At 44.4% G+C, this 26,849-nt stretch overlaps 1 protein-coding gene across 1 annotated transcript; it reads right to left on the bottom strand.

Annotated features, from left to right (window-relative positions):
- Nucleotides 1–399: 399 nt before the first annotated feature.
- On the bottom strand, nt 400–26,583 carry PRR5L (proline rich 5 like; the record flags this gene model as incomplete). Its single annotated transcript, XM_084208025.1, has 8 exons — nt 400–731; nt 4,299–4,425; nt 6,094–6,234; nt 9,542–9,633; nt 12,512–12,569; nt 21,543–21,591; nt 24,982–25,062; nt 26,414–26,583. 8 exons carry the CDS (start codon nt 26,581–26,583, stop codon nt 400–402), a joined length of 1,050 nt encoding a protein of 349 aa, XP_084064151.1.
- Between the last annotated feature and the right edge of the window lie 266 nt (nt 26,584–26,849).

Below are 26,849 nucleotides of genomic sequence, written 5' to 3' on the forward strand. Positions count from 1 at the left end.
GGCGTCCACTGCAGGGACAAAGAAGCACAAAGAAGGAAAGATGGGTTAAAGCAGAAAGAGCTCAATTTGTATCATGCCAAAGAAAAAGGAGGAAACCTGACACCAAAAAGTTTATACTAATAGAGAGAGAAAGCTTACAGAAGGCAGACTGTGCTGTTCAACAGCAAAACCTGTGCAGCCCTCAGCAGTCATTTGGGAGCAGCCTGGTACCTCCATCAACAACGATCCCAGCCTGGTAAAAGAACCTATCTAGATACCATTCTCAGCCACGTGAACCCTCGAGCCCATTTCAACAACATGAGCAAAATTCCTATTCTTGTCTCGTTTTCCCAGCAGGGATGACACACCGCTTTGTCCAGCTTAGTGCACACAGTTCTCCACTGCTCAGGCAGCCTCCTCCTAGCTGACAGAGGTGCAGTTCAGCTCGGCAGGCTCCTGCCTGCTGGCGGCAGGCGCGGCTCCCTCGGGGCCGTCGGCGATGCTGGGCTCGCTGGAGCACTGCCTGTGGCCGAAGCAGCTGGGCTGCAGCAGCAGGCACTTGTCGGGAGCGTCCGATTCCTCCGCCACCATCCCCGTGTGCATCATGGAGGCCATGGCCAGCAGCTGCAGGTCCGAGTGAGCGTTGGCCACCGTGTGCCGACGGACGCTCCCGCATTTCTCCAGGTAAGCCTCGCCCTCCTGCTCCGTCAGCGGGGTCAGGGCCTTAGGGCAGGTTCTGGAGTACCTTCTCTCTGGAAGGGAAAGAGGAAGCAGGAATGGTCAACAGCACGCAAACAGAGTGCACACTGCTGGGCTGACCTCGGGGAGCAGAGAGAATTCAGCGTGCAGCTACAGAATGTCCAGAAAACAGTCAGGAGATCAGTAGTTCATACTGCTAGGTGGTGGGAAAGGAGATCTGCCTCTGCCCCAGAGAGGAGAGGCTTCCCATCCTGCTGCAGGGGATGCTGCCTGCGAGAGAAGTGAGCCAAAATGTCACCAGTGCAGCCAAGAGACTCTCTTTAGCATCCGCAGAGTCTTCTCTTTTATCAAGGGGGGAAGACCAAGTAGGCAGTCTCACATGCAGGTTCACTAAAATAAGTGACACTAAAGTGGCACAATTCTCCAAAAAAACCCCATTCAGTGGGGACTTGAATTGCCATCCCTGTCTCTGAAAAATTTCTCTCGGGAAGTGCCATTAGCTGTTGTCAATGTGAAATTCCTGATGCTTACATTGCACTGTCTCTACATCTGCCTAGGAACAGGCCATTCTCTTGGCATTACCCCACCATATTTTTTAAAGATCATGCCAGAAAAGGGACATTTCACCCACTTTGCAATACATCTGGTTTGGAGGCTGGACACAGAAAACACCTAAGAGTGCACAGGAACAGCCCTCAACAGCCTGGGGGAAAGGGGCACAAGGGAAAGGCAGTATTTGTGCTGAGGAGGAAAGGCAGTGACACAGAATGGGTGGGTGTGGGCTGTACAATCTGCTCAGCAAAAGCCATTAAGGAGGAAAAATGCCAGGTCTAAAGCACAGACCCAAGGTGCAGTACCATGAAGCACATGTCAGTTCTGACACTGAAAGCCTGAAGGAAGGCAGGGGTCAGAGTTTGGCCTTGGCTCGGTGTAATCCACCCCAGCTGAATCAAACACTGTTACTGTTCACCTGCTGGCTTCCACCTCCCTGCAATCTTCCTTGTGGTTTTGGACATCTCCTGCGGGTCTACCCCTGTAGCAGCTGATGGAGCCATTCCCTATGTGTCTCTCTGTTTCTCACAAACTTCACTGAAGTGCAGGGTCTCATTTCATAAAGTCAGAAGCCTTTAAATCGTGTAAAAGGCTTCCAACCAAGACTACAGAAGATAAGAGTAACAAAATGCAAAGCAAAGCACTCATCACTGGAGGTTGTAAGAGTTTTGGAAGCTTGTATCAGGAAGAAAAGCAGAAAACAAACTATTTGTTGCAGGGAGGAGCAGGTGAGCAGCCTTCACCCTGTTGCTGCCAGTAATACATCAATTCAAAATGGTTTGTTCCCACTTAAGTGTATGCAAAAACCATTTCTGAGGCTGGTTACAGCAAACACACTCTAAGTTTCATCTGCAGCTCAAGTCACAGCAAACTGTAGTGTCAAAGGGCATTAGGATATGATTCTTTTGAGAAAAACATTAGGTGAAATTAGTCTAAACTCTGAACATGCATTTATTGCTTTACTTTTCCCCCTTTACTTTCTTGGCCACAAAAAACAGTCTCTTAAGGGACTTGTTCTGCATAGCTTAACTGGAAACTTTATTTTTATTTTGGTGCCTTATGACCAGGAATATAAACTGGGAGGAGTTTTTCTGGGGCTCTTTTGTAAGCAACCTCAGATCAGCAATGATCTGTAGCTGTTTTATTTTCTCTCCTATCCCCAATACAAACCCTGTTTCTTAGCCAGCTGGATCCCTTTGGCATACCCCAACCTTACCATGCAGGTTATGGCTAATTTACACAGGCCAAGCAAAAGGGTGCCAGCAGACCAGGTGGGAGTGCTGCCATCTACAATTCCCCTCTGTGAGGGGTCCTGTCCCTTTCACACCTCTCTGCTCTAAATCTGCTTAAGATGCAGCAGCCTTGCAGGCTGAAGCCTTATGTGTACTCACAGCTGGGAGCAGACACCTTCAGTCACATTTCCCAACTATTCCCAACTGATTTACCCTGAAGGCTCCAGTCCAGAGGGCAGTCTGGCTTCCAGAGCAGCTGTGCAGAATGCAAGCACACCAAAGGCCAGCAGCACCCCTCCAAAAGCTCCTGTGGGGAACATACTGGGCTTCAGAATCATTACTGGCTGCCCAGTGAGAGAAGAAACTGGTTCAGAGAAAGCAAAATGGTGACTGAAAGAGGGAGAGGGAAGAGAAAGAAGTCTGATTACAAGTGAAAGTTAAGGAAGAGAAGCCACATCTGTAGCAGCACTGTGAAAATACCAAGGTTTTTTGTAGAAAAGTGCAGTTTTGCAGTCCCTGTCTTGTACTGCAAACACAATTTCCTTCTTTCCTCATGCTCAGCACAGGGTGGAGCAAGGGTAAAAGGCCACCTTGGAAATATACACAAATAAATGACAGCTAAAATCAAAGTAAGTTAAATTATTTGAAGGCATATAAACTTTACAAGGCCAGCTTGTGTAGGTTTTCTTTTTTTTAAATGGCACAAATGCCTCATTCAGCTGGCAGAAATCCAGGATGGCTAGAAACTTCAGCACAGGTCAGGCAGCTACCTTTCAAACCATCCCAGCAGCATGCAGTTGTTCATAAACAGCAAAGCAATCAAATTTGTCAAAGTCCAACTTTTACAGGGGATTTTGGTCTAGATTGAGCCCTAGGATCAGATCTAGATTGAGCCCTAGGATCAGATCTGCAAATCCATGCTGAACTGATTGCTCAGCAACCACAAGAACAAAAATCCTGAGCCCCATTTTTCCTAAAGCAATGCCATGGGTTTATCACAGGCACAGATTGTCTGAGTTCCAATAAGTTCTTCTACCACAGGACCATCTTTGCCCATATGCTGCTAAGGGTAGTACAAGGCAGGTTGTAGGTCTCCAGCTTGCTACAATTCTGCATTGAAGCAAAGGCCAAAGCTAGTAAAACCAGAGGGAGACTGGAGCTTTCTTCACTTGTTCTATTTAAATCTTCTTGACTATCAAATCAGTAACACTATGCCCATTAGCTAGCCAATCTCTTCTGGCTGGCCACATGTGTAAGCAGAGCTCCTGCATCATGTGAAGAAGTTTCCCAGAATAATCTTGCTCTTCCTTAACTGAGGTGCCCATTCTCTCACCTAGACATGTTTATCCACACTTTAAACACAGAATTTTAATTCAGGGTTTTTTTAAACAGAATCCTCGGATGGAAGGCTTTATGCAAAATCCCTGTCATCCCTCAGAATTCATATGCAACAGTTCTGCTGTTTGCCAAAGCTGATTGATGCAGCAGCTGAAGCAGGCTAGCAAGCAGGCAGCAAAGGACCAGGTACAGTCTCTCACTGTGGTGAAAGCAGTACACCAAGCATGGACAAAGGGGTTTTAAAATCCAGTCCATGCCCAGAGAGAGGGGAGACTTTGTGGGGGCTGTGTGCAGTGATGGGGCACCAACAGGTCACTAGGTCAAGGACAAGAAAAAGCCTGTCACAAAAACTTGTATCCAGAAACATTAATCAGGGCCTTTCTAAGGCTGTTTTAGCCTTTGTTTTCGGTCTTTCCTGAAGTCATACACTGTTTCCTTTTCCAGCACAAATGCCTCCCATTACCCAATAACAGCTTCAGTACAATGTGCATGTCTTACCAAGCAAGCAGGTGCTACCAGAGGAGCTGTGATCCTCACATAAACCTAAGAATGGTGATACCACCTGCCTGACCAGTTCTTCCAGCCGTAGGTAACCTTCAGTGGGGCCAGTAGGCTCATGGACACTCTGAAAATCAAACACAAAAACTCAAATTACCTTTAAAAGATTTTGGAATAAAGCCTGGGGTCTGTCAATTCTCTGTGTACTGGAATATCCCAACTGTGTCATATCCCAGCTGTAAAGCTTTTGGAGGTGGTGGAGGTTTGGGTGCCTTCCAGGTCAATCTCCTTGTTGAAGGTACAGCCATGCCCTACAGCCATTGAGCAGACAGTTCTTTTTTGTGAGCAAGTGACAGGAAGGTACGAGGGGTGCTCACACTGAGGATGTGCACAGTGTACTGCAGCAGTGTAATTAATTATGCCAGGGTGGTTCTACCAGAAAACACCTCTTTGTAGAAAAGCCTTAACACTCCTTGGGCAAAGCACTGCTCTTTCCTAAGCAGGACTGCAGGCAAAGCACCCTCTGTGGTTCAGCTTACAGCTGTGAAGATGGTAGATAACACCAACCAATTTAACAGCAATTTCAGAAACCGTTCAGACTTAACTTCCTGCAAAGCCTCAATAAGCTTTTTTCCTCAAATGTGTTGCTTTGAGATTCTCTTTGCTCTCAAGATTCTTGTATTAAAAAACATTCAGGGAAATTGAGTAGCACTTTCATATCATCTGCTGTTCCAGTCTGGGTCACTGGAACATCAGAACAGTGAGAGTTCATACAGAACTACCAGCTTAGCCACTTTGCAATTTTGGTTGTGCTTCATAAAGTTTAATTCTCAGACACCCATTATGTTGGGGAAGAAATAAAAGCCACTAGGCTATGTGGTATGTTGGAGGGAAGGGATGCCACCCAGAAGGACTTTGAAAGGCTTGAGATATGGGTCTGTGCAAACCTCATGATAATCAACAAGGTGGAATGAAAGGTCCTGCACATGGCTCAGAGGAAGGCTGGATGGAGCTCTGAACAGCCTGGTCTAGTGGAAGGTGTCCCTGCCCGTGGCAGGGAGGTTGGAACTAGATGATCTTTAGGATCCCCTCCAACCCAATCCATTCTATGATTTTGTCATCTCTAACATGTAAGATGGCATTTTTCAAGATTGTCAGGCTGGGCAATACGAGAAAAAAAATAAAACCAGCTGTATTTGGCATGCTTGGAAAGTATTCTGTTGAGACCTGGATAAAGAGGAGAGTTACCACAGCTGCTCTAGATCTCTTGGGAGAGGCCTTTGAAAGATGACCTCTCATTTTGCCTGCTGCCAAAAAGTATTTCTCCTCAAATGGGCACTACTCAGCATGCCAGCCAGCCACAGTGCTGGTGTCAAGCAGCCAGAGCCACAATCCATTCAAATTCCATTATCTGCTGTGATGGGCACTTGCCCTGTCCTTGCAAAGCTGAGAAATCAGGAAAATTAGGGAACAAAGAGGCATTCAGACAAGCTAGAAGATGAAAATTTGTGTGAAAAAAAGAGTCCTGACACTGTTCCTAGATGGGGAGGAGAAGTACCAAAAAAAAAAAAAATACAAAAACCCATCTCTTTCAAGGCAACATCTTTACCTGTTCCAGGAAAGTTCAGGGCATGCAAATTCAGCTCTCACTTTAACACTGACCACTCCCAAATAAGCACATATCACATCCCCTTCATCACATCTCCTCTCCCCACTTTTCCTCCAGTGTTTGTATGATTTCAAAGAGGTCAAGATACCCAAGTGATGCAGATGAAGAAGAGCAGAGGTTCCCCACCTGCAGAATTAACAGCATCTGGACAATGGAAGCTGGAACCTTTGTCTGGACCAGGGGAAGGATTTCTTCCAACTTTACTTTTAGCAAAACCAAGTCTCTGAAGCCAAGAAGAGCAATCTGACGGATAGTCAACTCCTGGCCCTAAAAAAACAAAGAAGGCAAAATCCAAGTGTAGATAAAGGGATGTGTGAGCACCATACCAGCACATGGGCACACAGACAGGAGGGTTTATTCTGCCCATTGCTGCTGTGGCAGGACACCCCCCATCATTCACGTTGAGGACTCATGATACTCATCAATTTCTTCCCTCTCAGTCTCACAAATTGTGAAGTGGGCACTGCCTCATCTGTGGCACCACTGGGTTTGGAGTGAAGCCAGAAATGGGCCTGTACTTCACCAAATGACTATGTCTGTATTCATAAAACCCACTTGCCATCCAGTTTGTTCACAAAAAAGCTCAGCCTGGATGTAGCTTGTGCTTCTGGCTCTTGGAGCTGGAAAAGCAGAGAAGGTTTGGTAGGGAACAAAGTTGTTTCAGAATATTTTCTTAACTAAACCTACCTCTGACCTATACTGTACTCTCACTTTTTGCTCAACATCTGCATTTGCCAATATGACAAAAATCTGCAAGTTAGTCCATTACATATTTTAAGATTTAGGCTGGAGCAAAGCTAGCAAGACTGCTTGAACCAAACATAATTTTATAAAGCAACAGTTTGAATATCCTCTGCAAGGCATTTTACATCAACAACACAAGGGAGCAGGCTTAACAGATGATATAATATTTCTCAGCATTTTTAAACACATTCTAACTCCATTGGGCATTCTAGTGTTATCACCTTCACCTCTGCTATGTTTAATATCTACATGAATTTCTCTTGCCCCACTGCAACTCAGTAGCAGAAATTTTTCTCCCAGCTCTGCCCAGCGCTTTCCAGCCTGAAAAGTTTGCTTTGTTCTTCTCAGTATGTTAATCTCTGCCCCATGGTCTGCTTGGGAATAATTTTATGATCTCCATAACACACATAATATAACATAGCAAATATTTAGCACTCATAACATAGCAAATATTTAGCTAGAAGAAATTAACAGCAGGTAATCATTAATTCATAACAGGTTGCAGGTCATAATTAACAGCATTATCAATATGTAAATATGAATTAAAACCAATAGTATGAAGGGGAGCTTGGCCATAAAAAAAACCAGTTTGCTGTTTTAAACCATCACTGTGCAGGGAAAAAAATGTGAAGGAAAGACCAGCACCTATCTTGAAACTATATCTCAGCAGCTGCAAACTTTTTATTTATATTATGCAGTTTGGTCCCATTAACTTCATGCCCCATTTCAAAATGCAAATATGTTTCTGTGCCAAGCAAAACAAGATTTGCTATTCTTTTTTCCACACCAATAGTCACATCAACAGCTGCAACTATACGAAAGCCAGTGAGTGACCTGTTTACATAGTTTCCCTCTGTACAGCAATTTAACCAGCTTGGCTGCTTAAAGGTCATATTTCTGCAAGAGCTCCGAGCCTTGGGGTTAAACTTAGCTGAGATATGAGGTTGGTGTGAGTTACTACCTTTGGTAACATACACTCACACATGTGGCTGACTCAGTTTCATTCTGAATGGGTAATTGCTGAGATCAAAGAAGAGCACAACTCAACAACCCTGCTGGTATTTGCAGGAAAGGATAGGGAATCAAGAACAAATTGACTTTCCCATCTGCCAGAGCAGTGCCCAAAGAACTGCAGCGTGATGGAAGGCACTGATGGATGAGCTCTCCTCACATGCTGTGACACACCACACAAGTGGTTACATACAGTTCCCTATTTCTAGGAAAAGCCCAGTCTTGTTATTAGGACACTGGCCTGGCATAAGAGCAATTTATATTTCTTGCTGCACCAGCAACTCTCTCTGTGGTGGCCTAGAGCAGCTCACTCCGAGCTAAATTCTTGGATGTATTTAGGCAGCTTAACCCATACATTAGTGTAGTACTTGGGTGTCTACAAAGCTTTAAATATCCTGTCTGTTTACCTTTCAGTTCCTCATCCAGAAAGTGGTAATACTTCCCAAACTTTACAGCTTTGCTGATATATTTTGAATGACTCAGATATTGTGACCAGACAAATACAGCAAAAAAATTTTACTTTCAAAGAATCTCAACATCCCATAGTCATCCTTTCACCACTAAGTTAATTCCAAAAGCTTTCCCCACACTGTTGTAACTTCTGTCCCATTTCTCATCACAGACATTTAATAGCAGGGCAGTAAATTTTCCTGGTAAGTGGCAGAACTGTTAGCATCAGTGAGTATGACACAGTCAGCTCAACTGTTTCCACAGTACACAGGTAGCTGCAGTGCAGACAAACCCCTGCTTAAATAGGTCATTCCCTCACTGAGAGTGAGCTGCAAAAGGAGAGAAAGAGAGGGTATTATAGTTGCACAATTTTACCTGTCAAACACCTACCTTCAAGCATCTGCAGCAAGGAAAGAACAAAAATAAACACAGTAGAAAGGTTAGTGTGTGTCTTTGCAGAAGTCCTTTCTCTTTTAGGAAATGCCAGCTTTAATAGGATTAGAGGAAAAGGGCAAGCTTTGAGCTTTACCTGCTGCCTTTCAAACAATACAAGGGGAAAATAATTTTAAAAGGCTCTGGAAATAACATCTTCCAGAAGAGGCAAAAGTCAAGGGGAGGAGGCTAGCATTTCCAAGAACATTCTCCACATGAGGTACATTTTTCTTTTTCTCTGATGGCAGAAAAGTCAAAATAGGCTGGGGAGGTAATTAGACTGCTCATATAGAAACTCTGAGTAAAAACACATTAAAAATTGATACAGCTCAACACTTCTGATGGGATACTCAGCCTACAAAATACCCAGCGTAAAAAGGTTTTACATAAAGTGTTCATTCTTCCTCTACCCATAGATTTACAGGTCTCCTTATTGAAGCTTCAAAAACCCAACTGGGGATTTCCCAAAGGCACAAATGGGATATAAGCCCTTCAAAAGTCATTAGGGCGAGTTAAACACATTTTCTCCTGATCTAGTCTTCAGATTTATACCTCTAAGACAAGCTGTCAGTATTGTCATCTGCACCAACAGTCACAGCTAGGTAAAAGAGAAGGAATGATAAATACAAATAGCCCAGAGCTTCAGTCTAGACAAGGCACAGTCCAACAGTTCCAGTGTGCAAGTTTAGCTAAGCCCAGAGAGTAGGCAACTGGGAATGAATTCAGCCCAAAACACTGTGCTTGTCCAGTAGATTTTAGCAGTTCTTCTTACAGTTAACACTTGAATAAACTCTACTTCCTCCAAGATTTAGTTTAAAGGTTTTGACATGTATTTAGCCACTGGCCAAACAGTGCTGCTGGCAGAGAAATTACCACTTGCCATTAGCAGGCATTGCAGTTACATTACTGCACCTGACTGAACTGTAATTAGGATTACCTGCACTGGGTAGAATATTGCCTGGAGTGTAGGAAGAGTCTCTGTAAAATAGTGATCCCAGATTTCAGACAGGACATCAATGCGATCCTCACCTATGAAAACAGAGATTGGAGAAAGAGCTTTAGCGACAGGGACACTAAAAGCAAGCTGGATTTTCCAAGTACTCTCTAATTTCCCAGGCAAGAGACTTCATTTCTGCAGTTTCTGCCCAAAACTGGACATCATCCAGCTAAGCTTCCCCTTAACCAGCAGAGACACAAGGCTGTGACCGCTGTTTGCTCTGTGCAGAACACGAGACCAATGCCAACAAAAGAGTGAAGCCCCTCTTGAACCAGAGGCTGTAACTCCTCAGCACAGGATTGTGCAATTGCACAGGAGAGATCACACAAAACAGCTGAATCTGAGAACCAGCAGGTCACAGCAACATCAGCTGATCATCCAACATTATCCTGCAACTGAGTCAGGGAGAGCATTCAGAAGAGCTGAGCCCCCTCCAGCACCCACTCAGCACCAAGCAGCAGTCAGGTACCTGTCAGGAATCCCAACAAAGGCACTAATGACAATGAGGCACTTGGGAACATTCCCAAATGAAATCCCCACTTGTAGCCAACCCTTACATGACTAATTCAAACAAACATCCCCAAGTGTAACTGGGTCCTTAAAACCAAGGCAGACTAAGCTATGAACCTTGGGATTCCCATAACAGGAATACAATCGTGACCAAATTGTGCTCATAGGTTTGACTTGCAGAGCTGTGCAGTCCTCAGCATCTGGGCCCAAAGCCTCTGAGTTTTTTACCTTAAGGTTTGCAATGTTTATTTCAAGTTTTAGAGCGATCCCTGGAAATCTCAGGCGCAAATAGACTCAGGGCTCAAACCACAAGTTTCTGACCAAAGGATTTTCCAGGATACTTCCCACAAAGCCTCAGCTGGAGTTCAGAAGCAGTTTAGACTCAAGGAGCAGTAATGGAAGATGGTCACTCAAGACAGGTCTGAAGGCTCATCCTCAGGGTCACTAAAGGCCCTACATGAGGAACTGGAATACATGTCAAAGTGCAACTCACAGGAGCCTGATCACTCTGTACTGAAGTGCTTTCCTCTGCAGACTTTCACTCTGCTTGCCCAAGGGTTGTGCTGCATAGGACACAGCTAGAGAGAAGAGGGCCAGCAGGACTAGATCCTGCAGACCTTTCCCTTTGAGCAGAGAGCCAGCCCACTAACAACCACAGAAAATTTCAAAGAGATGCTTCACTATGTCAGGTATGACTATGGCTTCAAAACTGGAACTGCAGGCAGACAAGAAGCTACCCCAAACCCCCACAACAGCTACCCAATACCACAACAGCCAAGTGCAAACGAAAAAGACAACAGGAAACAGATTAATTGAATGTTTAAATTTTTCCCTCCTCTGCCTCCCACCCAGGACTACAATGGTTTGCTGTCTGGAGACACAATGAAATGTCAGAGATCACTTCTCCTTCTGAAGGGGAAGCAGGAATGGTTTGTTTCTTCAAGAGATCATAAATTCTGCAGACATTTAAAGATATTCTGACAGTCTGTATAAAGAAAAATCACGTTAAAGAGGGTGTGATTGAAAAATAGACATAGATGAAACATTGCCATGCCCTGCAGCCATTCTGACTGGGTGCAGGGGTAGTATAAGTTTTCCAGGAAGACAGAACTAACCAAGAAGCATGTACAAGAAATCCTCATTGCTGTGACCACAAGACCTGCAACAAGCCCACACATTATAAAAGAAAGGTGCCCATGAGTCATCTCCTGCAGTGATGCCAGCCTGCACAGCAAAGTGGCTCCAAGTGTCACTTCAAGCTAGGGACAGAAAAATGAGGCATAGAAGGTGTTTTGCTGTCTGCCAGTGAAACTTCATCTGACCCAAACTACCTGAGCATCTGCAAAATACTCTTGGGCGGCTCTCAGCTTATTACAGGCTCAAACTCAATTTTCATCATGCTAAAGCAGACCCTGGAATAGTTTTATAGGAATACAGAAACCAAAGTCTCTGGTAAGCTGTGCAGTATTCGTTCTGAAGAGCTGGCAAGGCAGGTACATCTTGGAAAATGCAGGAGTCTTCCTTTTTCCCCCCTCACAGGGCCAATGCTGAAGATGCACACCCCAAGCAGGAGGCTGGCAACCCCTTAACTCCTTTGGGGCCCAAATCCTACAGCCTGCCAGCTGGGTGAAGTCACTTGGTGAAGACTGGCGCAGAGAAATCCACGCCCAGCGATGACATGAGATTATAAGCATCTATTGGCATTTAATGACCCACATAGAACACGCTGGTGATTAGCAAGAGATCTTCCCTGCAGGCTAGAAAACTGGGTCAAACCAAACAGCAGCTTGGTTTTGAATAAAGAGATGCTGGCTTCGCTTGAGCATTACTAACTGTGAGCAGCTCCCCACACGTCCAGCACTGAGTGGCCACACCACACTTGCCTTGGCCCACAGGCTCTGCAGCAGCAGTTTGAACACAGCTCCATGTGTGATGAACTTCTTTCCTGAAGGATTTCATTCTCACCCAAAAGACTGTTCTTTTCTTGAAACTGACACAAAGCTTGATAGCTCAGCTCTCAAAGGCATGGCAGAGAAACCAAAATTATGCTTACATCAAGCTGCAAATCACATTGAGAAGTGAAAGGCAGAAAGCAGCTCCAAGCAGTTTTGCAATAGGATCCATGTCCAGAGCAGAACTACCACGAGCCCAGGTTCAGCTGCCACATGAGACCCACGCTGCTGCTTTTGTGGTGCAGTCATGGCTGGTGGGAGCATCGTGGCTCTGAGGCCATTCCAACAGCCCGCCCTCTCTCCAGCCTCACAGGGCTCCTGAGGGGCTGTGTGACACCCCAGGACAGCACCAGACAGGGCTGTATGCTTTCCAGACATGCAAATCGTCTCATCTGACCAAACATCAAAGCACAACTCCCTTCCAGAACAGGTTTCCTACTATACTTACCTTCACACAGCTTGACCTTCTCCTCCATAAACAGCAAGCCTTTCGCAAGGAGCTGGTTCTGCCAAGAGGAAAGAGAGACACGCATTTGCCTTTTATTTATATAATGAACGTGGAAGAATGCATTTTTGTCAGATACCATCCACTTTGCATGCATTAATCTCAAGATCAGTCATGTTGCCGTACCTCCTTCCAGCACTGGTCTCAGTGCGAGTGCTAGACATTCCTTAACCCCTTCTTGTTCAGCTAGGTGTGAAAATGCAACAGACACAGCAGTTGAAACATCTCCCAGAAATGGGAAGGGTCACAGGGAGAGAGTCAAGAAAAAAAATAGTTCTTACCATAATGGTGCACCCACATATGCTGTAACTCAATTACAAGATGGAGGCAATCAGAGAATCAAATGCTACGAAAATGTCCCACACTCTTCTTTTTGCACTTGCTTGTCTAACTGCACAGCAGGACAAGTTCAGCTCCCTAACATCTACTTCTCTATTCCTACCTACTGCCTTTCCATGAGGCCATTCTTTTTGTATTGAGAAGTTGGATCATCTCAGTGTGCAGTGTCAAGCTGCAGAAGTGGCAGGACCTGGTCTTTCTAGCCTAACTTAACTCTGGTGGACCAGACAGATCAAGATATCAACGTGCCTGTTTGCAGTTCAGGACATCCAAACACCTGATTAGCTTTTTGCTCCCACTTCCCCATATGCAAGAACGGTGCAAAAACAATACCTATCTTTTTGTTCTCCCTACAGCACCAGGGGCATCAGTTGTTCTGAAAAGCTTTGAGAATGCCAGAGAAAGGCGCTGCAATCCCACATAACACGCTATTACTGCATCCTAAAAAAGGTACAGAGATCACACTGATAGAGAATGTAGACCTTGTGTCTCTCTGAAAGGATTCAGTGTCAGGGTGGCCCACAACAGTCAGAGAGGGCTCCCCCGCTGTTCAGTTTCTGTTTTTAATGGGGAGCCAGGTCAAGGCTGCACTTCTGAACCTTCCATCAGCCAAGGAGCAAGGCACATCTCTGTCCATTCCCAGTGGACACTGCTGTTACCTCCCTGCCTGGACACCACCTTGGCCTCCTGATGAGCTGCCATAGCACATCCTGCCCTGGGGCTCCTGCTGTGCACTGCAAACCTGCCTCCTGGAACTGCACACCAGCCTGGCTCAGCCCTGACACAGAGACAGGGTCTGTGGAAGCACCCCAAGCCAAGAGAGCAGCACGTCTCTGCATCCTCCCTTCAACAAGAAGTATCACAAAGCTGGGTATAAAAAGGAGGAGACATTGCTCTGTGACATTCTCAGGCTGAGAGATATTTTTCACTTGGGCAATGACAGCAGGAATTAGCAAACTGGATAAATATGGTCACACAATGAAAAAAAACCAACAACATTTCCAAATGTTAGCAATGAGTGGAAGGTGACTGTTTTATGAAGATCCTCTAGCAGAAATATGGGCTTTGGAGGGAAATATTAAGTTGTTAGGCTGTCCATTCAAGTTTTAGATTTGTTCAACAGAAATAAATGACTACACATATCATGCTCTGGACAACAACAGAAAACTTTCCAGGAAAAACCAAGAGTGTGAAAGAGGAAGGAGAAAGACATCTGTAATGAAGAAAATCATACAGGGAAAAAAAGTGAAACCCACTTACACTATAAATATTTTTCTGCTTGAACAGTAGATAATGTTGGAGTGATATGGCACGTTAATCCTTCCACATGCTTTCAGTTCATTAAAAAAAGTAGTTAATTTCTTTATTTTTCAACCTGTAGCTCAAGGTAATTGCTTCTCATATAATGCAGGGGAAATTTACAGCTGGTCTTTAATACTGTACTACTTTGGAATATAAAGGGTGTGTGTATATATATATACACATATGAGGATGTGATGCCTATTTTCTTGTGTTTCACTCAAGAAATAAGAATTCCTCTCTATCTGCCATAGAACGTTAGATTTCATTTTACATATGTTTCCCACTCTGGATACAATTTTCCAAATACTTTGCCTAAAAGTTAATATTATTGATATTTTTTACTTCCAGGGAATTTTTTTTTTCTTTTGCAGCTATGTCAGCAACCACACTTGTACATGCTAATGGACAGTACAGCTGTATGTATTGCAAAATAGATGTATTAATCATTACTCCGTGGTAACAAATTTATAATACTCCTACAAATGTATTGTAGCAATTCCATGTGCTAAAGAGATTGCATAATCTCACTCTAAAGGTTTCCTTAAAAAAGAGATTAGGGCTCTATATATATAGTTACTGTGTATAATATATATATACTGTATACATATATGTGTGTGTATATATATACTGTGTATACATATATATATATATACTCTGTGTGTGTGTATATATATATATATATATATAGTTACTTTTCACTTATCCATTCAGATTTTTTGCTTTTCCTGTCAAAGAGACTTTAAAAAACAACTAAGTAAAATCAACCATGCTTCATTTCCCTTCCCCCATCCTAAAAATATCTGGAAATGTTACTTCTCCATCTTTTCTGCAAGAAGCCATAGGCTCAGGAATTGATTCAATCCAAACATTAATCCCTCAGAGCAAGCCAGACAAGGAAATTGTCATTAACAAACCCTACAGGCTCTGCTGACAAATCAATACAAGCTACTCAAGGCAGCTGCAGTGGAGGTCTGTTGCAGACCTTGTCTCGATTACAAGTCTCATTTTGCTGCTGCATACCTGCTTGCCAGAAGCACAGAGCTAAGAGGAAAAATAAGTCTTCTGTTTAAAGCAAGACCAGATAAAGACTCATAGCAAGTAAGCTTGAAAGGTACAATTATTTGAAAAAGTTCAGCTGCCACCTTCTATCCCTGCAGTTACAGCTGAACAGGGATGGAAGCCTGGGGGAGCAGGGATTCCCTTCCCTCCCCAAATGAGCTTTTCCCGGTTCCCCAGGGTGTTTTCCTCACCCTGCTGTTGGGACACCATGGGATGCTATATGCTCATTGTAGGAGGTGCAAACCTGTCTTTACTCTTTGCTACTCCGCTGTGCAGAGAAACAAAGTCCCAACTTCAAACCATGTAGGTGCAGTTGAGAAATCTGGAGATGTTTTGCAGCAGACAGAAGTGACCTTGGGAAATCTCACAGGCTGACCCCTTTACTCGGAGCAGAAAAGCAAAATAGCTGACTCAGCTACACCAGTAAGAAGGGCAGCTAAAAGAAAGCTCTTGAGTAAATTTTTAAATGCCCCAAGTTTTTAAAGACAGGACTCAAAGTGAAAATAATCACTTTTCATTTGTTCCTCAGTAAAGAGCCTCTCACAACATGTCTGTGTTTGCTGCTCTTTAAAGTAACTGATACTCAAATCATTGGGAATAAAAAAAATTTTGAAGGCAATCAGACACCACCTTATAAAACAACCACACTTTCCTGATAACTCCTTCCTTTTTCCTAGCACAGATTTTTTTCTCTTTCTGCTCCCTGTTAGAGAAATTGAGGCAAATTTCTCCATGTGTGCCCAGTGGAGTAACACCAGTCCCACCATCCTCCCAGAAGGTGAAAGCTGTCCCAGGCACAACAGCTGGGGCTCCTCTCCCAAACCAGCAGTGCCTGCAGTGCCCAGCACCTTCCCCTGCTTCCCCCAGCAGGAGCTGGGCATTCCCAGGGGGGCTGTTCCTGTGCACATCCCAGCACACCCTGGGCAGAGCGGCTCCCATCGGAGTGTGCCTGAGGCACATCAGGGGCTGCCTGTCAGAAGCGCCCAGGCAGCAGCTTGGGGGTGGTGCCAGCCCCCAGACAGAGCCAACAGGAAGGATTTTGGGGTGACAGCCGTGCCACCAGCACAGCTTGCTCTGCTGTGAGTGCTATATGCAAGCAGAAGGCTGATGGAAAACAGCTGAGTAGCTTTGGCTGCAACTCCACAGAAAACATCAAGGAGGCTCAAGCCATCACAGGCAACTTCACATCTTGCCTGAATGCCATGGCTGCAGCACAGCACAGCACAATACAAATGAATCCCCCTGCTAATAACAAATAAGTCATTACCTTTGAAGGAAAAAGGTTTACACAAACATCCATTTAATTATGGATAAATTCTGCTTTCCCTTAATGTCTCCAAGCCAAACATGGCTAGTATGCTTTTTGAAAGCCACCTTCAAATCAACAAATTAATATTAGTTCATCAAACAACATAAGCTTGAAACAGAAGTAAACTGATCCAGAACATACTCAAATTAATTGACCTTATTTTGCTGGGTGGAAAAAAAAATTCTACAGAATGTTACAGCGTTTCTTAAATGCACCCTGTTTTATAGGCAGCTGAGACTTTGTGTTCTAGTGCTAAACCACACATTTACAGGCTCTACAAGCACATAGCCACTGCTTTGTGGATAATCTGATGTTAATTTGAGAAAAAAAAAGCATCACCCAAACTTACTTGGCAAGTATTTTCTACAAAGTTATTGCCAGCTGCACACAAACTCCTACCCAATTCTTGGCAGTGTTTCACAAAACACAAATTTGTGTGAGCTGCAGCATCTCATATCTAGAGCACCCTCCCACCCCCATCCTTTTTTCTTTAACAAGAGGGGAAATACTGACAGAAGCAGAGAGATCACTTCGAGCCCACATAGAGGAGAAACTGCAAGATAAATATGAAATCACATCCTAAAATTACTCTTCCTAGAGCCAGTTTTGTTCTCAGCAGATAAAAGAGAAAGCCCACTTGAAGAGATGAAAGTGAGGCAAGGAGGGTAAGAAGGAGAGCAGACCAAGTGGGCAGCACTGCTATGAGCTAGACCTCAACGAGGCAGGCAGCAGCTCTGGGAAAGCCCCACAGCTCTGGGAAAACCCTGACTTCACCCTGATTATCCCTGCTCCAGGGGGATCCTGCTCAGCCAGGCCATGGCACCCTGACCGTGCTCTGAGCGGGAGCAGCCTGGCTCCCTTTGGAAGGATTGACACACGTCTGCCGGGTCCATGAGAGCAGGGCCTGGAAGGAGGTGCCCCTGCTGCCCCCCAGGACTAGGTCCTCTGCCCGACAGCAGAGCTGAGCTGCTGGGGATTCCATCCAGGATAACGAACCCGGGCAGTTGCCATAGAGTGTCTGGAGCTGCTCCATGAAAGCTGCTCTAGAAAGTGCCAGATGAAGCAGAAATAATTAGCAGACCTGCACGAACAGAGGTTCCCAGCGAACGAGCAGACAAATACAATAATAAAGACCAGCTTGACCCAAAAGAGTATTGCAGACACAGAGCTGAGCTCTGCAAATCACACTAGTGTGAATTCTGTTCCTTGTGCAGCAGCCGAGCTGCTGCAGCCCCTGGCAGCAGGCACAAGAGAGCACTTGGCCACAGAAAAGCTGGTGCTGCCTGTATCCAGCAGTAACCATCACTGCAACAGCCTACACAATTCTTTCCTTGCCTTGCTGTGAAACAGGTAGACACAGAAACCTGGCTGTGCATCACACCCCTGGTATTCTTCTTCTCTTTGGCTAAGCAGCCACATGGCCTTTTCAGCTGTTAGCTAGGCTTTAAAAAGCAGCCTTTCAAAGGAGCAGGCAAACATCATGATAGATGCTGGAGTCATCTCTCCACACTGGGGTTCCAGGAAAACACGCAGTGGGGACCTTAAAAATAAATCTTTATGGTTCCACAAGAGAGGGAGGAGAGCAGGTTTCCCCCTATCAATGCAGCCACCTTGCACAGCTGGGGAGCCTACAGCGAGAGGGACTCTGACCACAGAAAGGTTCACCAGCACCACTACTGACTGCTCTAAAGGCAGAAGATAAAATCAGTTTTGGTTTGGACCCAGGCTCGCCTCGTAGCTGACACCGCTTGCTTTTCAGCTGTTTATTATCATCTCGCTGCCTGGACTTTGCTTGACACCTCAGCAATGTGTGCTCTCGCACGCTGCAGCCTCTGCAGTTCACACTGACAGAAAGCTGGGCCTAATTCTGAGTCAGGACTTGGCACCTCCAGCAGCTCTCCGCTGCAGCAGGCTGGAAATTATGTAACAGCTTGCCTCTGGTTTTGAGACATCAAAGATCTCATTGGATTGGATGAGGAAACACAGTCCACTTGCCATTCCTCACCTACCAGCTCTGCCAGTGCGGGGAGTGGACATCGGGCATCAGCTCTGGGCATTTGACTTTCTGCCTTTGCAGCCTATGGGTTCTGGGAGAGGTTACAGTGCCTGGGAAGGGATCAGGTCTCTCTGCCTTGGGAGGAGACAGTTTGGAGTTAATGTACATAAATGCATTTCCATTTTTACCCCAGTTTCAAGATTAACAAGCCCACACAGAGTGACACAATTCATCCCTTCCAGAGGTTTTGTTTCAGGCTGTTGCAGAGTCAGGCAGATAATGCATCAATTTATCAACACTTGGTCATTTTATATTTAAAATTTTTTTCTCCACCAACACAAGGGACAGACAGTAGGAAAATGAAGGGAGCTTATCTGAAAAATCACACAGCTGCACCAGAGAAGTCCCAATTGCCAGAACACCCTGTTCCCCCCAAATCCCAGCCCCTTACCTTCCATAGTCATTGGATTCCCACCTATTGCAGTTCAGCTGACCACCAGCAAACTAACCCAGCAGTGAGAGCGAATGGTGCCCTCCTGGGTTACTGAGCAGAGAGGTAGGTACAAATGCCCCTTTTCAGGAAATTCTCCAATCAGTTAATGGACAAAGTCAGTCCTGAAAAACCTGGAGCACGAAGCACTGCTTTAAGGCAGATCTGCAGTAAAGGCTGCAAGTCCCAACTATCTGGCATTTTCCCTCAGGCTCCAATCCAAGGAGAGGGGTTGTATATACAGTAGGATTGCTAAAGCGGCGGATTTATAAACACAACTTTCCTCCAGAATGAAACATCCGAGTTTGCACTGCAGCCCTTATGGGAATTATATCTCTCTTTCAAAGACAAAACAGACTCATTAACTCTGGTATGATGATGGCTCGGTAGCAGAAAAAGACTGCATAAATCCCAACCATTTCCTAAACATTCCTTTAGCAATTTCAGGAGCTAAAAACTGTTAATTTGCATGATTGCTGATGAAAAGGACTTGTGAGTAATTAAGTCAAGTTGATCACAAAGGTAGCTTTGTCTCACTATAAAAGCTCTGTTCCATTTTAGTCTTGAATATTCAATGCTTATAAAAAATGTGCATGCGTGAGTGTATAAAATTTACATAATGTAAAATCCCCAACTCTTAAAACAAATGTGATTTTAAAGTTCCTCTCAGTGGCTCCAGTTATAAGTGCCACGGCATAAGAAATGGAAAACGTTCAAGTCAGTTTATCACATCTAAATATTACATGATCCCGTTAGCTGCTCTAATTGCTGAGAGGATATTTAAAACTGCCTGGCTACACAGAGAGCATATTCTTCAGGGTCCATTTCAATGCAAGAGGACAGAAAACTTGGTTCTTGGAATAGTTTTCAGTGGGCTTTAACAGATGTCAGAGGAAGCCGCTGCCAAAAGATGCACTTCCACTCCACTCCGCATCCTGGTGACCCACTCCCAGCACCTCCCCCATGTCAGAGGTGATGACCACAACACGTCAAAGGAAGTAGTTGGAAGCTTTGGTTTTTTTCTTTCAAGGTTATTTTTCAGCCAAATCAGCAGCTTGATTTAACTCTGCTCATCTTGGTGGCAGCAGTACTGCCGTAATTCAGCTGCCATCAGCAGTGAAACAGAACCCACAGACAAATGAAATAATGCTGTCAGCCCTTCTTTGGCACATGAGCAGTCTTTCCCCACTCCATGGCCCTAGGATTTTTGAGGAAAGACATTCAGGAGGGAGTGGTAACTTTTATCATGGCCATATGCTGCTAGTCTAGAATCAGAAATAAGTCTGCATCTTAGCTCACAGAGGGAAAAGTCTCATTCCGACAATAGCCTTTCTCTCACTGCTTGTCTCACAACTTGCCTGCACCAAGAGTTTTACCTCAGGCTAAGTCTGACAGATGCCAAGTTGCTCCTTTTGACACTGAGCAAAAATACCCCAGAAATTAAATGTGAGTGCTGGTGGCTACCACCCCACTCAGGGTCTAGGAAACATCCTGCCTTGCGCCGGCAGCAGCTGCCTCTGCAGTAAACAACTCGTGCAGAGAGGGGCTGAGGAAGTGAAACATAACTACCCCTGGGGCAGGAGTTGTCTTCTCACTCGATAGCACAGCAGGGGGATTTTTTAAAGTCGTGTAATCTAATAAATCACGCAATCTGATAGGAAACAACACTAGTCTTCTTTTTCCTCTTTTAAGCTGTTAGCACGCACACAGCAGCATCAGCTGCTTCAGAAAGTACAGAAATTTTCTCTCTCTTACTCAAAGGGAAGAAAACCCTCTTCTTTCCAGCAGCCCCTGGTTGTTTTTTTTTTTTATAATCAACAAATTAACCGAACAAATTAAAACATTGAAAGCCATCAGTGCTTCTAAAAATCATCCAGCAGGCTTTCATGTGGTTACATGTGAACCTCTATCTGGCCAGTGTCAGTAAAACACAGCAACACAAATTCACATTTGTGATTGTTCAAGCCTTACTTCATCTTGCACATTTTTCTTTTTCAGAAAGTGCATTTGTATTTGTGGGACTAAGAGGCAAACAGCACCCAGGTTGATTTCCTGCTGATAGGAACTTCCTTCTCTTTGCCCCCTTCTGCCTTCAGGCAGTTGTCATTATCTCTCCTCTTTCCCTTTGCTGGCCCCTGTTGCAGAAAACCTTTTGAATTTTCTACACTAAAGAAAAGGCATCCCATCTTCTTTAAAAACTTCAAGTGAATTCCTTGTTGATCTTGGCAGGCTACTATCAGCCTTTCTCAAGTGCAAAGGAAGATTATCCTTAATTCTGCGCTCACATCAATAAAAATAATTACTCCCAGGGCTATACGGCCCACATTAAAAAAGTTCAGTATCTCCATCATCTTCCTCAGTAAAACAAAAACAAAACTTGTAAGCTACACACGTGTAAAAAAGGGGTCCTAAGTTTGTTATAGGCTAAAAAGCTGAAGGGGGCAAAACCTCAAAATAAAGCAAGCAAGTCATGCAATACCTGAAAGTAATCTGTGATGAAGGATCCAAGTTCACTCTTCAGCAGCCGTCTGTAGACAGAAGGAATGGAGCCGTAAAGTAGCAGCCACTGCTGGTCATTTCTTACAGCTATACTTTACTACCAAAGGTCATACCAAAGGTACAGGAATGTATGGGAATGGGTCCTTTTGGCCACAGTTAGATTTCTCTTACATATGTATTTTACAAAGGCTATTCTCAAATTCTAAAGGAATTAAACTGTTTCTCTGAAGTCTTCGATATTATAAACCATACACCTAGAACAAGCAAAAAAAGAAATTACCTCCCTGAATGAACAGAAAGCTGGGGAGAAAATCTGGAGTTATTTAGCTTGAAATCCATCATTTTTTCTGCTTTCTTGTTTAAACAAAGATGCATTTCATGTCATTGAAGATTGCATATCTCCCTAATATTGTACTTCCTTTTCTTTTGGAAGTAGAAGAGAGGAGAAATGAAGCAGAAGCTGCACCCACATTTTAACTGCCACCTTTCAAACAATAAAGAACAAGGCATATTTTCCAAGGAAGAAATTCTAGAAATTTAACAAGAGGTGTTTTAAATACATACAGGCAAATGCCACTCCAAAGAAGTCTTTCTGATGAAAATTGCTGGCTTTTAAATTAGGCTGCAATAAAAGTTTTAAATTCTAATACATATTTGTGTTTAAAAAAATTATTTAAAAATCAGGACTGTTTTACATCAGAGGCAGCATTGAAAAAACAACTTAATATATTCAGTGCATTTGCACTTTAAGCTTTCAGTGATTGAGAATAAATTCTGTAGCAGTAAATTCTGCCTAAAATTTAAAGGTTGCCCAACACTTTCCAATGCCAAACACTGAAATTTTTTTTCTGCTCTAAGAGTTTTGCTTTTTACCAATGTGAAGTACAGTCAAGAGTGCTTGAAAATAGCAGCAACCATCCAGTTCTTAGGCTGGGTTTCTACCACCAAACTATGCCACTTACCTCATCTCTGCTCAAAGTCAAATTTGACAGCCTTCCTCTCTAACTATTTTACAACGCTTCTGCATTTATTTGCATGCCAGCATGTCTTTACTCTTTCTGTCTCTGAGTGTTTGTGCTCACCCACCCAAATCAAAGCCCATGTCTATGAGATCAATAAATCAGGTAAGGCTTTGGGGACCGATTTGTCAGAAGGTTTTCCATTGGCTTCAGCCAAATCCAGCAGGGTCTCCATCTGACTTGACAAGCCTAGTAAGATTTAGCTTCATGCAGGTAAGACCAGCAACCAGACACTTGCACCTTAGAAAAAAATCAAGGGAGGGGTCTCTTCCTAAGCATGGTCAGGTCACCTCCCACTCAGAGAAATTCCATTTACCAAAGGCATTTCTCACATTTCCTCTTGCTGTGACAACTGACTTTCAGAGCAGGTAAAAAAATAAAAAAATTAGCCAGTGAGATGGTATCAAATCACAGCAAGATTAAAAACTAGGTGGCAGCAATCCAGAACAAAATGTTGCCACCTGCTCATCTCCTGGTCCTGTCATTACCATCCTCCTTTACAACTGTCCCGTGCTTCCCCTCTGCCAAATGATGAAGCGTTGTGAGAAACCTGAGAGCCTCTTTCTGCATCTGCAAACTACAACCCAGGAGCTGAGTGGAGAACTACAAACAAGGGCAAGGAAAATGCACCAGCTCCACTTCCTGGCACACAGGAGTTGTCTGTCTCAGAGGTCTGGCTTTTCTCCAGTGTCAGGCTGGAGATTCACCTTGTGCACAGAGCTCACCCTGTGCTGGGAGCTCCATCAAGAACCACAGGTGTGAAGCTGCAGGTGTTGTACAGACACACATGCAGAGGCCTGTCCCCTGCTCCTTAGATGGGCATTAATGTGGATGTGAAATAGTCTATTTAAAGAGTGACATTTGGAGATATAACCAAGGCTCAGGGCACCTGCAGGAACATTAATCATGTAATTCAAGGTGAGTGCTTCCAAGTATAGCCTGGCAGTGCATGTCTGTGGAAAAGGGCATTTCCCCTCCCACCATCAGCACTGCTCTCAAAGCATACACAGTTCATAAAGAATTTCCTGTTCTTTGCCTGGTTTTTGCCAGTCTGCACTCGCTTCAGCAAGCAGCATGGAGAGAGCATGGTCCAGCCTCTGGGCCCAAGCCCAGACCCCACAGCAGTTCTGCCCAGCATACTGCCTCCCTGGGAGGGTGGGAAGGAGCATCTCCTCACACTTCAGGGGAAAAGCAGGATGCAGCCACTGCCACGGGCCACAGGCGAGTCACAAAGCCCAAAGCCACTCCCCAAGTCTGCTAACAAGCTGGGGCATTAGGTATTTCCCAAGCCTTATGACATCTGTTTTTATTTTCATGTCCACAAATACTCATCCCATGGAGAATTAAGACTGCTCCAAGTACTTAAACCTAACTTGAAGACTTCTGACCTGAACACACTAAAATATCATTAAAGTGCAAGATGCTGCCCTTGCTCAACTCTCAAAAGGAATTATATTAAACTTTCTGGGTTTGGGACTAGACCAAATTGGACAGAGCCTCCTGCCCTGATAATTGCATTTATTTTGAAAGTGGGGAAAGGGGTAGTTTAGACTGCTGTTTAGTACATACTTAGCTCAAATTAACATTTGAATCTTTTGGAGCTCAAAAAATGCAATAGGAACGAGGGGAGGGCATACAAAAGAAGAAGCAGAGACACGTGTCACAGTACTCTTGATGAATTAATATGGATGCAGTGGTAAATAGAGAAGAAGGAGCCAACATCCATTAGTCCTGACAATACTCCCCTCAACAGCACCTGGAACCAAGCCAAGAATAAATAATTCTTTATCTACTCCACAGTCCTATCTATTGCTAATCAAACTTTCCAACTAATCAGAATGAAACCACAGATAATCATGAAACCTGCATTTAAAAGAAAATGATACTTTTAACCATCACTAGCACCAGTGACAAAAAATGTTAGCTAGGCTTTTGACTTTTTTTATCTTTACTGTTCATATTTTCAGGTTGTGCTCTGCAGTTATCATGTGAAGATTAAGCTTTTAAACAAAATACTGTGGTTTGCATTAAACACTCCACAGTTCTGAGAAGTTTGGTTTCAGAACAGAGACACCAATGTTATTATGTTTAAAACATATCCAAAAGAGGCATACCTTCTAGAAAGGAACAAAAGCCTTACAATCCAAGCCAGTACACAACCTGTTGTTATCAAAGCTACACAAGTTGGAGAAAAATTATCCAAATATCCTGTGCCATTCATGTCACCTGATAGCAAGAAAGAAGTAACTTAGCCAGAAACCCCAAAGCTGTGCTTAAATTTGCTTTCATCCCTTCTCCTCCCACCAATATCTTTTAACTGTGGTTCTGAAGGCAACAGATGCCAGCAAACACCAAACAAGCAGCAACAAAAGTCCATTTTCATGCATTTCAGCAACCTACCTGATATTTTCATTGAGGGTGTAAAGTTCATTGTTCTGCAAGCCTCCCCCTTTGAACACATTTATCACTGCTGTTTGTACGCTGCCAAAAAAAGAAATGAGACAGGACAACATCCATGAAAAACAGGGTGATTTACCACAGAGCACAACGTGAGCAAAGCACCAAAAGCAGAGACATTACAACCAGGTGAACATAATTGCCCCTAAATAGTTCCACTATTTCTCACCTTGAAATTGTTACTCTTAATTACCTACATCTGCCCTGGGGGACAGAGCAGAACCAACCTCAAGCTCTGCCTAGGGGAAGGAAAGGAAAGTTGTCACAGGGGTCCTGATCGTGCCAGATGCCTCTTGAACACATTCATCTTTGCTGGGTGCTGCAGGCCAGTTGCTATGAGGAGACATAGGTTTTTTGATAATGTCTGCCAAACATATCATGCTGCATTATCCATTGATCCTTCCACAAACCACCCGCTCTACAGAATCTGGCAACACCCTGGCTGTGCTGGAAGATGTTCTGCAGCCAGCATCACCTCAGTCAGATCCGAGTTTGAGCCCTGTTAATGCTTGTAAGATGCTGTTGGAGCATCTTCTAATTCTCTCACCAGCACAGAGGAAGTCATAAAGTGACAGCAGACAAGAAGGTTTAGCAGGTCTAAAGCTTGCCATGGCTAACAAGGGCACATGTCATTCCCTAAGCAGACATTCCCTTCTGTGGGCCAGTTATGGCATCTGCATGCTTCACAGACTCAGCTCACTATCATGGCACAAACCTGCAATGTTTTTGCCAGGCTACTTCTGTGTGACATTGGTAAACTGAGCTGGGTCAGCTAGCAAGAACAGTCTGCAGAGCATAGGGCTGGTGCCACGTGGCAGAAGGGAAGGTGGGAACACCCACTTCTGGTAGCAGCAGACCATTACAGCAGATCAAGACACAGCACATCTCACTCTTCACCTTTCACACTGTTTTTCCAGTTGCCACTGCTGCATGACAGCAGACAGGATTTAGCTATCAATAGGAAATGCTGGTGGAAGGTACAAGCTTAGTAGTTGTCAGAGGAACTTGACTGTGATAAAAGCTTCATAATATGCAAAAGCATGCCTTTGTGAATTAATAAACTGGCAGTTATTACAGTTCTAGGAACGTGTTTTCCTAAATGGTACTTAAAAGATGCAACTGTTAACAAAAAGCTTTTCAAGACAGTATGGCTGAAAAACATTGGCCAAAACCAACTGAGCACTAGCAGGTCTAAATTTTTCAATTCCACAGATGCTTTCAATGCCAGCAAAGCCTGGACATGCCAAAAATTCGTGCATGCTTATAAACAGATGAGCTTAGTAGTTAAATGGTGTGAAGCACGAGTGTAAGATACACATGGCCCTCATGAGGAGCTGCTGCAGGGCAGGAGCTCAGCCAGGTGGGTCCTGCTCACCTGTTCCAGGCAGAGTTGGAGCTGAGCTGCATGGCCTGCCGGGCTGCCTGGAACCGAGGCAGGTCACTGAGGACAGGGGAGCTCATGAAGCGAGGTCGAGGCCGTCTGAAGGAGCCCATCTTGCGGGACTGCAGCGCAAAGGACAGAGCTACGGTGAACCCTCCTTTCATAGGGTCAGGTGGAGCAGAGCAGGACCATCAGAAAGGCTCTTCTCTCCAAGGGTCAAGTGTCAATCTCAGCATTCTCCATGAGTCTTCGAGGACTCAGTCAAAACCAAGGAATCAGCCCTGGACTAGCAATTCCCCACCACGTGGGGTTGTGACGTGCGCTGCATGATGAAGGAACCGAAGCAGTCCTGCAACACAAAGAGAAAAGAGTAAGGAAGAGAAGGGAGGCATGAAAATATCCTGTGCCATTAACAGCAGCTTTGGGAAGA

Source organism: Fringilla coelebs (assembly GCF_963513975.1).
Source record: "Fringilla coelebs genome assembly, chromosome: 6".
Lineage (NCBI taxonomy): Eukaryota > Metazoa > Chordata > Aves > Passeriformes > Fringillidae > Fringilla > Fringilla coelebs.